Source organism: Aulonocara stuartgranti (assembly GCF_965226115.1).
Source record: "Aulonocara stuartgranti genome assembly, chromosome: 1".
NCBI lineage: Eukaryota > Metazoa > Chordata > Actinopteri > Cichliformes > Cichlidae > Aulonocara > Aulonocara stuartgranti.
Window position 1 is genome coordinate 32,035,883 of NC_138939.1, and position 18,382 is coordinate 32,054,264.

Genomic DNA, 18,382 nt, shown 5'->3' on the forward strand with positions numbered 1-18,382 from the left:
GGACCACTGGTCAGACAAAACGAGATATTTTGATATCAAACATCAATCCACTGGGAAAATGTAAAAGGGCTGCACCGAATCCTTTAAAAAAAAATTCAATGAATAAGTAAATAATTGTAATGGATTAACACATTATTAAATACATTAATCACTACAAAATATTATCTAAAAAATTACAAATGTTACTAGTTGCAGCCCAACCTGGTATAAATAAATGCAGACTCGAGTGGCACAGATGTCAAACAGCTCAAAATCACATATAGCAAGGGAAATATATACACTATGTTTAATGTTGTGACTGACAGCTAATACATGAAAGTCCCTGAATCTCAGTTCACATACGTGAGCAAATAACTATATGCATGCATTCTTCCTTAGCTGAAGAGAGAATTGACTCCTGGCTGCCCGGCAACAACCAGCTGAAACAACACGGGTGTTTTATATGCAGCTTTTGTTTATTATGGTTATACATCTTGCACCTCACTGTAAAAAAAAAAAAAAGCAGGCTGCCCACTAATGACTCGTCACTGAGAGAACAGCCATCATGTTTACAGGGAGTGTGCAATTAAATGCCTGTCAATTACAAGAGTGACTAATATCTGTGCTGACACAACGATGAAGATTCACATCAAAGGTATGGCTCCCAGCAGCTATAATGCAAACCTGCAATAAGATTATTTCAAATTACACCATGAATGCAAGAAGACAGTGAGAGGGTGAACTTACAGTCAGCTCTCCTCGGCTTTGCAGAGTTTCACTGCAGTTAGCATCCAGTGTACACTACTGTATGTTTCCAGTACTCAATGGCAGATACAGAAAGAACAAAATGATGTTGAATTCAGTTCCTAAGAAGCAGGGAACTACATAATAGCTAAAAACAATTCACACAGTAATAATGAGCTTATTTGCAATACTCCTCAATTAAATAAATTGTGAAAATAGCCTATTGTGTAATAGCGGATTTTCCAGTATCCTTGTAGTTCATCTGTAGTTCAAGAGAATTCATCATACCCCATCAAATACACAACAGCATCACACTTTCCAGCTCTGACAAATATTGGGCAGAGCAGTACTTTATAAAACTTCAACCAGCTCTGGTGGTGGAAAAGCATAAGTGAAATGTTCTGCTCCATTTTATCCGGTCGTTAAGTGATGACGTGACGAATCCTATTTCCGGGCCTAAAGTAGTCTGCGTTTAATATGGCTTTTGTGTTGTTAACATGTTTAATGTTTTGTATTTTCTTCTATTTAATCTCAAAAAGCTCCTAAAACAGTCAGTGATCCCTGTTGACCTCCCTCGGCTTTTATTACCGCTAATCATTTATTTAAGCTCAGTTTTTAAAATCATAGGATGTAACTACAGCCCAGCCCATGCAGCAGTATATGAATGACTAACCTCGTATTGTGGATGGATTATCTCAGTTGTTCTCCTGGCTGAAGTTTGGTCCTTTTACAGCATCCTGCCATGCGATTACATTTGTTCCTGACCACCGAGAACACTCACGCTAACTTTTATCGAGTGGAAAAAAAGTTAGCTTGTTTATATTATGCTATAGCTGTGTCGCTAGCGGTCACGTAGCACATCATTAGCTACAGCTAGCCAAACTTCAGTAACCCTACAAACATCACTGCTGTTTAGTTTTCTGTCTTCATTTATGTTGGAAGTGATAACAGAGCTGTACATTGTAATTTGTTTCCAAAACCCCACAGTCAGGATATGCTATATTGTATTTAGATGGAAGCTAGCGAGCTAACTTCCTGCTAACTTCTAACTCCATTAAATGTCATAAATTCCGTTTTCATGGATGCCTGGATGTTAAACTCAATTGTTACACCTGGTACAGCAGAACGCTGATCATTTTATTAAAGATGAAAGACTTTAGACAGTTTTTCAACTCTTAGTAATGCCATAGTGATCGTTTGATATATTAGATTAGATTAGATTAGATTAGATTAGATAGAACTTTATTAATCCCTCGGGTGGGTTCCTCTGGGAAATTCGATTTCCAAAAAGCACAGCACCGACAGAAGTTACAGAGTTACAGAATATTATATATATATATATGTATATATATATATATATATATATATATATATATACATATATATATATATACACACACACACACACACACACACATATATAAATACAGAGACAATATAAATAAAATATACGAAGGGGATAAATAGAATAAATAGGAATAAAAAATAAAATACAAGTGAATTGCACATTTCAAGTATTGAGGTCAATTGCACTGTTGACTATTTACAAAAGTATTGCACAAAAGGTATTGCACAGTGAGGTGAAGAGGCACTACAGCTTAGTTGTTCCCCCCTCCTTTGTCCTCCTGTTTCCCCTCCCTCTCCCCTCCAGAGAGGAGTTAAACAGTCTGATGGCGTGTGGGACAAAGGAGTTTTTAAGTCTGTTAGTTCTTGTCTTTGGGAGAAGCAACCTGTCACTGAACAGACTCTTCTGGTTGTTAATGGCCGTGTGCAGAGGATGCCTGGCATTGTCCATAATGTCCATCAGTTTCTTTAATGTCCTTTTCTCTGCCACTGTCACCAGTGTCCAGCTTCATGCCGACCACAGAGCTAGCCCTCCTGATCAGTTTCTCCAGCCTGGATGAGTCCCTCTTTGCTGTGCTGCTCCCCCAGCACACCACAGCATAGAAAAGTACTCCAGCAACCACCGACTGGTAAAACATCCTCTGGAGCTTCCTGCAGATGTTAAAAGACCTCAGCCTCCTGAGGAAGTACAGTCGGCTTTGGGCTTTTTTATACAGGTGCTATATGGACCTGCAGCGGAGTTTAGGCCCAGACACGGCTAGTGACGTCAGACTTAATGACCGGATGGGACCTGTGCCCATACCATGTTATGGATAATAATGACTTTCCCTAACATTACAGCAGAGAGGGTGTTCACCACAGTTCAAGACATAGCATTAACAACAACACAGGAAAGCACAGCTTTTTATCTGAAAGATGTTGCACATGGCGGTGGAGTCACAGAAAATTATCACTTGACTCTTAGTTCCACAGAACATTTTAGCATCTTTTTTTTTGGTTTTCTGTCTCTGCTCTCTGTTGCAGTTGCTTGTTTCCAGTCACAGTAGGAAGCTGTTTTTATTTCTACTTTCAAGATACTTTCTAACTGTAGTACATAGTTACTTGATGTGTATTTTGCTTATGGTTTTGCATAACCATGCTTATAGCTTTCAGGGTTAAGACATTAGTGTTAATTTTAGTGTCAATTCAGCAGTACTACGATTCCAAAGCTTTAGGATTTTCCTACTTATATTCCTAATTCTATTTCTGATATCCTGTAAAAAAAATTATTCATTTCAGATCCTTGAGAAAAGTGGAAATGCTTTACTGTTTGCCAGTTAACGACACAGCCTTAAACTCTATGCATTCCACATATCAGACAAAATTCCTGTCCTAATAGGAGAAACACGAACATCTTTACACTTTACAGTCACATTCATCTCCTTTCATGCAACAAACTGAAAGAAATGTGCATGTCTGCACTGCTTCAAACTTGTAGACTACTCTGTGCCATTGTTGTCTTTTCTCCCAAACAAATGGAGATCAGTTGACAGTTATGCAAGCACAAATAAAAGGGCTTGTTTGTTGATTTCTTTTGTGTTCTGCCCTTTTACAGATAAATTAGGAACTTGACGAACTCAAGTGGCATAATTGCTAATTAGCAACCATAATTGTGATCATTGAATTCAGGAACAATAATATCCCCCAACACTGAATCCAACACTGCAAAGGCAGAACACTAACGCCACACTGAAAACACTGAAGAAATGGTATTGAGTCTATTTTCGTTTACTGGGCAATTTTAGATAATTAGCATTTGCAATTCATTTGAAGTGCAGTCATCCGTCAGTGCTAAATGCAGTCATGCAACAAGCATTTTACCTGATAATGCCAGGCCACATTTGTTATTTAAGGAGAATGATAATTGTGGTAAAGCTTTTAAGATCGAGATAACAGAAGGTCGGGCACCGCTGCACCAGTCAAGCTCACATTTTTCTCAATATTTATTTGATCCCAAAGTTCTTTTAAAATTTCAGCAGTGTTTTTGTTGAAAAAGAATGACACTATCTTGGTAGAATTTTTAATCTTTTCGTCCACCATATTTCCAAAATCTTTGTTTTGTTACATCAAGCAAATATCCAGGTTGTCATATGGCACATGGGATAATGTGCCGTTACATGATAAATCTTTTGAAGTGTTTGAAGAATAAACACTGCTGTCATTGCAGATATCTTTTAGAGAACATAGTACCTGAAATGTGGCCTTGAATATAGAATGCCTGTCTACTCTTCACCCAGCACCAATCGTGGTCCTTTTAATTACTTTCTCATTTGTAGGAGCCACCCAGGTTCTGTTTATTGTAGCCCACTTCATTACTGTCATGTGGCCAGTGTGGTTGCCATGGTGTGACCATTACGCCATGTCCTTTGAATTTCAATTATCATTCACAGTCTGATTTGTGGAGGACATTACTGAGCTGCACAAATATCATTTTGTCTCATCTTGAGGAGTCCCTGAAAGTCATATCTATAATCATGCCTCTGCTATAGATGCTGTTTGATGCTATGGCAAAATGTGAAAATAGGAAATCATGCTTATTTTTTCTCCAAGTAATTTTCATCTATGCAAATGTGTCATGCTGCCTTGGCCGAATCATGATACAGCTGTGTACTGCTGTACATTGAAAAGTCACTCAGACGTTGCTACCTTATTGTAATTACACAGATCAGAGTTGGTGTGCTTTCGGTCTCTTTCCTACACATTTTGCCACATTACAAAATTCCTAAATGTTTGCAAAAAGCATGTCAGTCCAAACACGCCAGCATACCCAAATGTCTTTCAGTACAAACAAAAGGACCAGTTCATTTAGCTAACGATCTCGCTCTTAATACCATCCATCCATCCATCCATCTTCATCCGCTTATCCGAGGTCGGGTCGCGGGGGTAGCAGCCTAAGCAAAGAGGTCCAGACCTCCCTCTCCCCAGCCACCTCCTCCAGCTTGTCCGGGGGAATACCAAGGCGTTCCCAGGCCAGCCGAGAGATATAATCTCTCCAGCGTGTCCTGGGTCTGCCCCGGGGCCTCCTCCCGGTGGGACATGCCTGGAACACCTCGCCCAGGAGGCGCCCAGGGGGCATCCTTGCCAGATGCCCGAACCACCTCAGCTGGCTCCTTTCGATGTGGAGCAGCAGCTGCTCTACTCTAAGCCCCTCCCGGATGGCCGAACTTCTCACCCTATCTCTAAGGGAGAGGCCAGCCACCCTTCGGAGGAAGCTCATTTCCGCCGCTTGTATCCGCGATCTCGTTCTTTCGGTCACTACCCACAGCTCGTGGCCATAGGTGAGGGTAGGGACGTAGATCGACCGGTAAATTGAGAGCTTCGCTTTTACACTCAGCTCCCTCTTCACCACGACTGACCGGTGCAGCGTCCGCATTACTGCAGCCGCAGCCCCAATCCGTCTGTCGATCTCCAGCTCCCTTCTCCCATCACTCGCGAACAAGACCCCGAGATGCTCCCTATTGCCAGTCTTGGCAGCCGGGGGTCGGTCCGCCAGGGCCTCCGCTCCTGGCCGCCACCCGGCTCACAATGCACCCGACCCCTATGGCGCCTCCTGCGGGTGGTGGGCCTGCGGGAGGATGGGCCCATGTCTCCTCTTCGGGCTGTGCCCGGCCGGGCACCAATTGAGAAAAATGGCCACACAGCTAAGCCTTTAAGAACGAACATAGGTAAGCTCTGCGTCACACACTTAATTAACAGAACCTTATTTTTAAAAACAGCTGCCCTTTTATCACTCAAATGGTAAACGATGTTCAGGGTGAATTGTTTCCATTTTGTCATTATCCCCGCCAACCAACTGAAGTCCCATCAATGTATAGCTTTATATTACCATCGTATCCTCCTCAACAGTTAGATCTAATTCCACATCAGCTCCATGCTTGACTAGTTAATTCTCACTCTCCCCATGTGCCAGACGATGTTTGTGAGCAGCTTCACTCTGTATGCGGCTTGTTTTATCCATAAAATTTAGAAATGCAAAGCTGAAAATAAATCAAACTGTGAGCACTTGCACAATGAAATGTCATGTGGAGTTTCTCTCCACTGCTGTACATCTTGTTTGAATATGTTTATCATTTGTAACAAAATATTGATTTGATGGAAATAAAGGTTTGCTGCAATTTTTCAGCTCCGCACACGTGAGGCGAAGGCAGCATCTGCGAGCACATTTCTGCACTCTTTCTACTCAACTGGATGAGAAAACAGTTGCACGTTGAGATGTTGCTTTATAAGAGAAAACGCTCTCTGTGATGTGAAAATGCAGATGTACTGAACCATTTCCACAAGGACCTACGTAAATTAAGACAGAGCACAAAGTTTTGATGCTTGAGGCAAGACATATTTTTAATTAACCTAACAGATGTCTCAATGAAGTTCCCCAATTGATTACTTCCATATTTAAACATGAATAAAATGTCATGTTTAAATATGGAACATAAGCTAAGTGAACAGGAAATGAGAGACATTAAATTCCAAAAGAAATGCTGTAAAATAAGCACATTAATTTGTATTTTGTGATATTTATTTCCATTTCCCTGAAAGAAGATTGATTCTCAAAACTAAATATGGAAGAGCGTGGAGAAGAGAAAAGAGAAAAAAAAACAAAAAAGTTCCTACCTGCCGTTTCCTGCCTTCAAATTGACCTATTAATGCTCATTTTCTGCTCTATATTTTTGTTCTTGGACTCGACTAAAGCACATTTGTGTGGGTCAAAGTTCAAACTAATCCTGGGTTATCTCATACTGTGCTATAGCTACCCTTCACAAACAGAAGGATTTAACAGCAGATGGATGGGGCCGCTATGCTCAAAGCTTAAACTGTGTGCCTGAGATGACAATATTAATAATATCCGCACTCTCTGACACCACAAAGATCTAAATCTTTTGATTTGTCAGCCTTTTTTGTATAAATGCCTACCCTGATTTGAAACTACGGCCATTGTAGCAGCAGGAAATACCGAAAAACAAAAGAGGTCCACTTTAAAATGTCACTAATGGACATGAACACAGTTTCAAAAAGAAAAAAAAAGCTTATTATTAAAGGCAAAATCACCAAAAACAGCAATCTGATGATTTTCCTTTGTTTTTTGGTTTGTTTGTATTTTTATCAGATGTAGGAATGACCCTCCTTTTCATGTCTGACCTTATATAACGTTAAGGGCAGTCTCAATTTAAAATAATAATTTGCAATGTGACCGGTAACATCTCTATTACTAGCTATTAATATATAAAGCAACACTGTTGTACTCAATTGCTGTCCAAAATACTCATAAATATTTGATATTGTGGAGATCCCACCAGATATCCCTGTTTCCAAGAGGAGTCTGCTAAGGTAAGAGACATCAAAGACAGTGTCAAAGAAATGAGTCAAATATGTTTCAAGAAATGCTCTGAAAGGGAATATGTGAAAGTTTAAAAAGGTGGAGCTGTTTGATCTGTATAGAGCAAAAAAAAAAAAGCCAAATGCAGAGGAGACAAGCTTACTGTAGTAGCCCCCAGTGCTGACCCAGAAGTGGAAAGTCATATCTCATGGGACTGATGTCAATGCAACCTTGTGTTGTGCCTAAGTACCAATTGATTTTTTCAATGACACATGGCCCTGCACCACTATTATGTGGCCCGAGTAACCCGCTCAATTCATTAAAACACCATAATTCTTTATAAAGGACTTAAATAACCGAGAACTGGAAACAGCATTTTGAGTTTTACAGTTTTTACAGAGATGACATTAAAATGTTAACAGAATTCTTATACGTACTTTTAGTTAGTAAGCCTATTAAAAGTCTTAGATTTTAAGACAGTAAAACAGAAATAAACATGGTTGTAGTGGTATCTGGTGGCAAAGCTTACTCCATAGTTCCCTTGTGGCTTTAATGACTTTCAGTTAGAGTTTTCTTTGGTTTAGCCAACAAAACTATTTGATTAGGTTAAAAAGAACCATTACCCACATATTATAAAGTCTGTCTGACAGAAAGTTATGAAGGCTTGTGCCATATTCCTCTATGCTCATCTGGAAGAAGGGTCTTTATAACAGCCTTGAAGTTTCAAAGTTTTCTTCTTTATTTATTCATTTATTTATTTATTGCCATTGTTTGTTAAGGATGTTTTGTCTTTTAAAACCTCCCCGCAGCACCTTTAAGCAGACCAAAGGCACATCGAAATGCAGCCATCACGCATGAAAACTTGACACAGTTCCTATTTTATTAATTCTCACTTCTTTAGGTGACTCTATCAGGTTGCAGGATAGAGGCTGCAGTTAACATATGAAATGGATTCTCTTACGCACCACTGATGAAATGAATCAAGCAAAGCCAGCCAGAGCAATACAGACTAGACAGTCACAGTCACAATTCATTTTACTGGTGCAGATACACCTCGCAGTCAGTCTCTTCAGTGCCACACTATTATAAGAAAAAATGAGGATGTCACAAATGATAAGCAATGTTTAGACCCATGACCTCCAGGATAACAGCAAAAATGTGACAGCTGCTTGAAGAAGCAATCAGCTATTGTTTGGAGTACCAGCTGGATCAAACAACAAAAAGCCACCCACGGCACCAACGTCATTCCCAGGTTTGGCATGTGGCATGTGGCTTTATTAAAACAATAAGAAAGGAGCAAAAGGAAATTTTAAGAATTTGAATGAAAACAGAAACACAACAGGCACAGAAGAGGTTCAAAAAATCTAAACGTCTGTACCACTTCAAACAAGTTCGGAAAACAAATAAATATGACAACAACAATAAAAAAAATGTAACAGTCATTACCACAGCAGGATCACTGTAGAGGGACGCTAGATTAATACACAGTTTAGTAGAACAATACACAGCTGGCTATTGAAATGCATAGCCGTATATCTGACATGTCTACCTTTAAGCATATCAACCACAGCAGGAGAACTAAACCTGCTCAGTGGAGACCTTTAATTGAATCCATCCAAGGATCCCTGTAGAGGTGCCTTTATGCTGTCCTTTTCATTAACATTTAAAACCATGGCCATCTGTAGACTCACAGTCCTGAGCAAAAGTGTCACCACGTTATTGTTAGACAAAATAATAGAAGCATCTTTCACTACGAGCCAAAAAGTTCATTGGCGATCATGGAAATCTGAGCCTGAAAAAAAACAAGCATGCAATTTTTTTTACTGAATCTGAATAATTACCACAGAGAATAAAAAGATCAATTTAAAGAAAACTGGGGCTCCAGAAAAAGAAAAATAATGTAGGAGTTTATTATTTGAATTCGCCGAAATGATTGTTTTGGGGTTGTTGTTTTTTTTCAATTCCGGCATTATAAGATTAGCTAGTCAGATATGTTGCTTCCTGAAGGCAAAGCAGGCAGACGTGGCTTTGCAAATCTATTCAGGTGTGAACATTTTTTCTCCCTTTTTTTTTAACATGACCTGAAGTTCAGAAGGTCACAATTGACCTTATTTCTCGACCAGCCCTCCGCTCTTAACCAAGCGCAGCCTTCCAATCCCATTACTTTTTTTTTTTTAATGCTAAGTCTGGAAACAAACCGTCTTATAAAACACTGATTACATCTGTGTGTTCTGGTAATTACTTTTCATGACTTTCCCCCTCAAGACGTAGCATACAATCTGTGCTGACCTGCCAAATTACCACTGTAATGCCCTGCTCTCCAATTAGTGTTCAAAGATTACCTCTAAGACTAATAATGGTATACACGGTTTAAAAATAAATCTTGGGAGACAGCGTATATTTTAATTAATCAAAGTCAAACAAAAGCACTATTAGTTTCAGAGCTTAGAAAATGGCTAAATGAGTCTGCGAACTCAAAAAACCCTTAAAAAAACTGATAAATGATTAAAAAGTTGTTACCAGAAGATTACTTGTATATATGACTTAAAGGAAACATCTAATTGTAGGTGTGCTAAACGAACATAAATAATTAAATAAAAAATGCGTGAGTACTTGGATTGCTGACTGCTAAATGCTAGAGGTTAATACATCAATATAGCCCCTAGTTATATGACTCATACATCATCAGTGCTACCTCTCTGCTATTGACAAATATGTTGGATGTGTGCAGTAACCTTGACTTTCTCTACAAATTCTCCTCTGTTGTAACCCTTGAGGCAAAATAAATAATTGCTAGCCCTGACGGTGTTTAGCATGTCACTAACAAATGCACAGACATGTGTCCATTTGGTTCAAATCAACAGCAAAAAACACTGAGTTCAAAGACATCATTCTCCCCGTGGATGTTTTCCCCAGAAACTGCATTCCACTCACTCACCACTAAAAGATGGGATGGAGAAAAGAAAAGGCGGAAAAGGCAAGTTTTATAATGCATGCCTTCCTGCGTGTGATGTCTCTATGGTAAAGTCAAAGCCCTGAATTTCCCCTCTCACGGCTCTCATTAAGGCAGTGGTGTCAGGCAGTGGCAGAGAAGAAGGATGATTTTATCAATGATTTAATGAATCATCAAAACTCTCCTTCTCTACACATCGCTCTCTTCATTTGTCCATCCTTCTTGTCTATCACTGTTCCTTGAGCTTTTTTGAAATATTGCAGATAAGCGAAAGGAAACGCGCACACACCTGCTCTTTCTAAGGCACTGCAACACAAGTCGCCTTGTCCTTTCTCTCAGTTCCCCTGACTTCAACTTGCTCCCTCCCAGACCAGGCAGCAAAAGTCCTCAAAAAAAAAAAAAAAAAAAAAAAAAAAGCAATGTCGCCACTATTCAGGGGAAAGCGGAGGAGGCAAATCCAGTGAATTACCTCCACAAAAGGACAACTGTGTCTCAGCCTGCTTCAGAACTAAAAAAGATAATAGCCCAGTTCAACAGCTAAGCTCTTCCTTCCTCCTTTAAGTCTCTCAGTTTCTAACATTCTTAGCACACACAGAGCCACTGCCGGGACGAATTAACGCTTCAGTATTTGGCAGGACTGAGCAGACCTCCAGAATACCATGCTTTGAACCAAGACACCCCTTTTGTTTCAGAGTCTCCGGCAGGATGAAACTGACAGGAGAAAAAAGAAAAAAGAAAAGAAATGTTTTCTTGTTTATCTCTTACCTGGTATTGAGGCTCAGAGCTGGACAGAGAAGCAGTAAGCAAATAGCTTGGATGAATTTCATAGCTGTCTCACACTCCCGTTCCTTCTCCCTTCTTGGATGATTTTTGCCTTTCCCCCGTGCCTCTCTCCCTCGCTCTCTAGCTCTCCCACTGGCTGCCTGGGTTTTTTAGCGCACTCTCATCCACACACGCACCCAGACACACAAGCGGCGAGGCAGACAGATGCAACACAGTGGCGAGAGGGAGGATCTCTGGCTTTAAATAACACGGGGACACGGACCGACTTGGTAATGGAAAGGAGCGGGTGGGGCTGAAATCAAGAGAGGGAGATGTGGGAGTGATATGATGTCAGCGCCAGTGCAGCTATAGCTATTGGCGAAAGGCTTTCTTTTTTCTTTTTTTCGCATTGTTTGGTGTTGGTTGTTCCTGCAACAGTACACCTCTCCATTCACTGCGTTCTCTTTACTTCCTTGCATTGTGATAGATAGGTGGAGGTACGAGCCAAAACATTTAGTGGAAACATTTAGCAATGCCAGGTCGTGGCTGCAAGTAACAGCAAAGTCACAGTTTAGTGAAGGCATGAACAGATTTATAGTGCAATTATTACTGAAGCTCTGCACTTCAAGCAGAAATCAAGGTCTGGTACCAAATTTTAGTGAGCAAAAACGGAAAATGAAGACCTGAATAAACTGAAATAATAAACTCTGACGAAAAGATACCAGGTCTTTTTTTTTTTTTTTGCTTTATTATAGTATGTGTAATTTCAATGAAATGTTGATAGAAAACAAACTTTATAGAAAAGAATGTAAAACCTATGTAGAGATAAAATACAAATCTTGGAAATGCCGGGGGGGGGGGGGGGGGGTGTCTGAGTAACTTTAATAGTTCAGAAACAGTTCATTGCAGTAAAGGAGAAATTATGTTAAAACCCAACACACACACACACACACACACACACACACACACACACACACACACACCTCATTTATTTATCCCACTTTTCACAGTAACTCTATTTCAGTCATAACCACTATAATCAGAAGAAGAATGTGATTTCAGTATGCAGTAATTTGTACTGGGCCTCATAGCTCTGCAGTGGGACCTCCCATATTTCTCTGGTCACTAGGACATTGCTACACTCGCCTGACGTTTGCATGGAAGATGCTAGCTTGTCTGCAAACACTGGCTAACTATTAGCAAAGTAATAGTAAAAAGTGAAAACAGGAAATATTTCCTGCTTTTACATTTTATGCTTTCAAAGTAAAAGTTGCCCCTTACGACTCCACCCAACAGAGTTTAAAAGGTGCATTGTTTACTTTGAAAGAGAATGTTCTTGGGTTCTGGTTTGTGTTCTCCTTTTCACAGTTTTGGACATGAGTCGTAGTTTTAGAGTGTTTGCAGACAAGTAGTAATATGTATGTCTTACATTTGTTTTGCCAGTTGATTCCGTAGCCATCAACTGATCTGGGCTTTTGTCAGCTGGTATGGTACGATTGCAGGCTCAGTATCTAACGTAGCAAAGTTATCGCAATCCTCTGTGTTGTACATAATTTTATAACAACTTTTAAAATAACCAAATAAAAAAACAACAAAACTTTGTTAGCAGAAGAAGCTGAAATAGAAATAAAGTTTATTCACTGTTGGAATACAAGATAATGTAGACCTTACAATATAATAGTTCAAAGTTAAAGCAGATGTTGTCCCGTATGGCATGTAGGCTTGATTATTTAAATTAACCACACCTGAGCCCTAGGTCAGACCTGCACTAGGATAGGAAAAGATAGAAATGTGCTGTAATTAAATCATCTTCCCACCCCAGTCTCACTTGCCTTGCAGATCACTTTGATGCTTCAAGTTAACCTTGTGAAAGTTAGAGCAGCTCAAGAACAAAATGTTGAGCACTGAGAGGATGTTCAAAGTCAGATTCCGAGCCATGTAATACAGGTAGAATATTAAGCAGTCCATACAAAAGGTGGGGGTCACACACCATAGGCATGATAAATGATTTCCATTACAGGTTTAATAGAGTTTGAAGTCTATTGTGCCCTAGTACTAGCTCATTTTCCATACTGAAAGATTTCCAGCCATTTATTTGGCGTAATTATAAGTTCATGCATGGAAACCCATAGTGACCAGTTGTAATGAGTCTGCTAGACCGCAGCTTGCCATGGTTACTGTGGAGAGCATCTCGTTGGACCTCCATAATCTGTCTCAATCATGTGTCACATCAGCCTGAAACTTGCAGTCCCGCTGCTCTGAGCCAACCTGTTGAGCATCTTATCATAATGAAGAATAATTACCATAAAATGAGCATGAATTGTTGATATTATGCAAGATTACGTTTAGATAATTCCCATAGCTAAGCCTGAATGTCACATCAATTGATTTGTGTATTTTGTTTCCAAATGCTTCATTTGAATTTTGAATTTAGCCTAAATAGGATGCTTTGATTCAGTTGGAGCCAAGAACTGTTTAGTGTTTTTGTTTGTTTTTGTAGGAATTCTGCTTGGATGAAAATAAATTTTTGGAGATTGTTTATATAACACCTAAACAGCCATGATGACATCAGAAAATGCAGTTTGTTGTTATGTTGTTAGTCCTAAAAGCAATTTGTACGGTACAAAAAAAGTCTTTTTATGTTGCCACAATGATTTCTTTATATTTGCAAAACACAAAATCACTCCTGACGCCAACCAATTTCGAGTGTTTTTCCTACAACCTGTGCTGCTTGGAATCCCGGGGATTCCAGCTGACTATGTTGCCTGAACTAAATAATTAAAAAGGTTACTGTGGAGCTCTGTAAGCCATGCAATATATTATTATAAGTGTATATTTTTCATCTTGCACTTTCTCCAATCTTGTAATATTGCCTACGTGCAAAATTCCAGTCATAAACACTCAGAGAGCAATATTGCAACACAAATCTTACACAAGCAAATTTAAAAATTCTGGCTACAAAGTAAAAGTAAATATTAATATACCTCCGCCTCTTAATCCCACTGAGGTCACTGTTGAAATAATGATGAAAACTGGAATCTTTGAACTACTAATTGCTCAAAAATCAATGTGTGCTTTAGGTTTGTGTATCACTCTGTGAAACTTTTTAGACCTTCCTAGACGAAAGAATGAATGCTCAAACGTTTTCTGTGATTTGGCTAAAAGTTAAAGGAGTTATAGTTGGAAATAGAGTAAGACTATACTTAGGAGAAAATTCAGCCACAAATGCAAAGTGTTCTAGGTTTTGTTTTGTCTTTTTAAAATAAAAGCACTTTGAGCGGCAGACATGTGTGTGAGTTTAGATCTTCAAATTAAACATAAAGTACAGGAAGACCTTATCTACCCACACCACTGAGCCTTGGGACTACGTCCTATTTAGCTGAATTCTGAGCAAATTGTTGAAAAATGCAACAGATTCTGTTAGACTAACCAGCTGAATGGGCAAATGGGTTAAGCTCCTTGCTAAAGAGCATTTAATGTTAATATTGGTTCTTCAGGGATTGCACATTATAATAGCTTTTTTAGGGGTCCACATTTCCCCCATCCAGAAACCCCATCCTTTTGCCTTCTGGTCACAAGCCTTATTCTTTACCTTCAGGCTACAGCAGTCCCAGCAGGCAGCATTTCCACTTGTCTTGCTATAACATATCCAAGGGCGGCGATATTGACTGACAGTTGCTTCAGTAAATCAAGATATCCCTCTTCTAAACTGGCTAAAATAATGGTCTGTCAGCAGTGCTGTTGCTTTTACTGAAGACTGTTTACTTTCTGAAGGAGTGCCTCGTTGCTCTTCTTCTCTCCCCACACATGAATATTAACCTCAAAAATACAAGTTAGCAAGTACTGCAATCTCCATAGTCCATTATGTATGTTTACAGAGAGTTTGCAACGAGGAGAGAGCAAAAAAATCAGCATTCCCTTGCATAAATTTCCATCCTCAACATCTACAGTGCCATTCAACATTTTGTGTGGAAAAGGAAAGAGAAAACAAAAAGAGAGAGAGGAGTCTGGCAGCAAAGCTGAAGCTTAAGGCAGTTCCCTGTCAGTTGGTTCTCTCTCTCAGTGCAGGAGTATGGAAATGTGCTTTCACAGAACTGGTGCTGAAATAAGCTCTGAACATCTTGTCTGAAATGTTTAGTTTGTCAGCACATGTTAACAACAAATGAATGGAGATAGCGGAATACACAGCCTTAATCACAGTAAAGCCAAACAGCCATTGTTGGTTATACTACTAATAAACAAAAGGTAATACAGCTTCCTGTATGTTACAGTACAAAAAGCACCCAAACAAACAAACAAACAAACAAATAGAGCAGCGCTCTATTAACCCTTAACATCAAAATCCAAGAGGAGGATCAGAGAAGTTCCCGCTGTGTGTTGGATCTGAAGACTGAAGTATAAGGAAGAATAACATGTTGTAACTGATTACCGTGCCTTAGAAAATGCTGCAGAGAGCCTTGAGACTCTTTGTAGTTCTTGCTGTTTTTACATTCGGGTAAAATGACAAACGAAACAAGCCCAGTGTAGCCATTTGGTTTCTAAATGCTCCTGCAAGTTTCAGCTTGCTTTAAGTTTTTGAAGTTTTTCTCCACCTGTCTGCCTCAGCGTTTTTTGCTTCGTGCTAAGAAGCAAGAATAAAAAAATGTCTCCGTTTTCCAGGAAATTCTGCAGTGATTTCTTCAGAGACTTTCAGAGAGCCATGCTTCACAGGCCATTTGTATAGCGGACCAACATTTCAAAATCAGTTGACTGCCACTGTAAGAACAGCTCGTCGACGGCTTATAGTCAGAGTAGACTGGATGCAGACCTCTGAATCTAGCCACTCCAGTGAGTTGACTGATTTGTCTGGCATGTGACACGAAACAGCTGTTTGTCAGTTTAAAAAGCAAATGGCTCAGTGACTGCTCTAGCACTAAAGATTAGCCAATTGGAGCCATGGGCAGGACTAACACTGTTGTCAAGCTGTGCACCAAGAGAGATAACAAAAGAAAAAAAAGAAGACAGCATAGTTTACTTTTTCATTCTCCTAAAACAAAGACAAAACCAGTATGTTGGCAAGGCTTAAAATGACATTGGAACGAGGCGGATACGTTGGTCTACAGTGATTGTTTAAAAGAAATCAAATCCCCTCTCCTGCGGAAATCAAGTCAAGACAATGTCAGATTATAGATTGAATCAGAGTGTAATAAGTCTGATATCAGGCGGGAAAGAAGGAGACGAAAAAAATCTGCTGGCACAACCAGACGTAACACGATGCAACAACCACAACAATTTAATTATGTCAACATTTTTTCGGCCTTTTTAAGGAATATCTCAATTCATTTAAATGGCTGCTGCTGAGGAGAAAAGTAAAAATGCACAATGAGTATGAAAAGGAAATGAATCAGGTAGAAAAGGTAATGAATGCCAAGCAAGAGACGAATCGGGTTCTTAACGCACTAAGACTCCCCTCTGCAAAACAAACAAACACAGAGTATTAACCAATAAATATCTTATTTTTCAGGAAATCTCACAATATTTTGAAGATATTGTTTAAGCCAGTCAAAGATGCCAAGGCTGAGATACCAAACATGCCAACCTGAATCATAGTTTTCCCTATGACTCAGGTTGGCATGCCCCTACAAAATTTCTGATGCAATAAGGTAGCCCGTGCATCTTTGTTTTGAATATTTCAGTCAGTATGAAGGTTCTTGGAATAACCTACGGTAACATTTAGTGTATTATAAAGAAGCATGTGGGTTCAGACTGGTTCTCTTTAGACATATGAACCACTAGGGAATTATGGTCACTGGGTGTGAAGGTAACTGGATAAAGAAGCCTGGTGATGGGAGAAAAATGTCTGAGCTCTGTGTATTATTTCTCCAACTTTAGGATGTTGTCACTGAGGGGAAAATAGTCTTCGAGGCAACAGTCTCACAGCATCTGTGCTAATAGCTGCAGGACAGCTAAAGAGAGACAAACTGTCTATACAGGACACAAAACAGGCTACAAAAGTATAAAAACTGAAGTCAGTAGCAAGACACCCACCATCAACAGCAAGGCGCCAGAACAGCCACCCACATTTAAAGCTGGTAAACTGGCAGGACACCAACATGACACTGTAGCAAGATGCCAGGACACCCACTTTAAGCAGTAAGACAGTAGGACATTCATGTTTAGTAACAATGCAGCCACGGATTTGTATTACTGTACTGACAAAGGACAGGATATTTTAAAATCATGCACAATTCAAGCCAATAAGGAGAACCTTAGTTATTGTAGTCCAGCTTTGTTTGCTCCGGTGCTTTGTTTTGTTCCAGCAAGACCTCCCAGAGCAGAGCCTTGGCCTTAAACCATGGTGATGCTGCCACTGGAGAGGAGCATTTGTGGGGGGGATTGTGCCTTGGTTTATTGCGATTCTGCGAGGTTGTTAGCCAGAGAGCTGCTTACCCCGCATCCTCAGAGTGAAGGGAGAGGGGGAAAATGGCTAAAAGAATTTCCTTTAAATTATTCACCCATGTGATCATTGTGCGAAGACTATTATTAAGTTAATTAAGTATAATCAAGTATAATTAAGTACTGATTATACTTTACATTTTAGAGCTTTAGCTGATAATACTACTTTGAGCAGCAGCAGAACACTAACATCAGCACATTACATGCATTTCATTTTCAGTACTTGGTATAGTGTGGGCAAAACTTTATAATAATAATAGATGGAAGTAAAGTTAGCGCTGAAGGAAAGACTACGAGAAGAAATAAAAAGAACATTTTACTTGCATGCAGGAATGTTGTCATAAGATGGAATGAAAGAGACTGAGATGAGAGATATACAATTTGCATGTTTCAACTAAAACAGTACTCACTTTGTCCAAAGCCTTTTGGTCTTAGGAGTATATATATATATATATATATATATATATATATATATATATATATATATATATATATATATATATATATATATATATATATATGGTTGGTTAGCACTGTTGCCGCACAGCAAGAAGGTCCTGAGTTCAATTCCAACATCAGGCCGGGGTCTTTCTGTGTGGAGTTTGCATGTTCTCCCCGTGTTTGCGTGGGTTCTCTCCGGGTACTCCGGCTTCCTCCCACCGTCCAAAGACATGCAGCTTGTGGGGATAGGTTAATTGGATAACCCAAATTGTCACTAGGTGTGAATGTGAGTGTGAACGGTTGTTTGTCCCTGTGTGTTAGCCTTGCGACAGACTGGCGACCTGTCCAGGGTGTACCCCGCCCCTCGCCCT

General features: G+C 39.6%; 1 protein-coding gene across 2 annotated transcripts in view; it reads right to left on the reverse strand.

Annotated features, from left to right (window-relative positions):
* Positions 1-11,447, reverse strand: part of luzp2 (leucine zipper protein 2) — a 159,279-nt gene extending 147,832 nt beyond the window's left edge. The window contains exon 1 of one of the 2 annotated variants that reach the window (XM_082535652.1): positions 11,139-11,447. In XM_082535652.1, coding sequence (XP_082391778.1) covers positions 11,139-11,200 — 62 coding nt within the window. In that variant the 5' untranslated portion in view covers positions 11,201-11,447. The remainder of the gene's footprint in view (positions 1-11,138) is intronic. The other variant, XM_082535651.1, reaches the window with a different exon arrangement.
* Between the last annotated feature and the right edge of the window lie 6,935 nt (positions 11,448-18,382).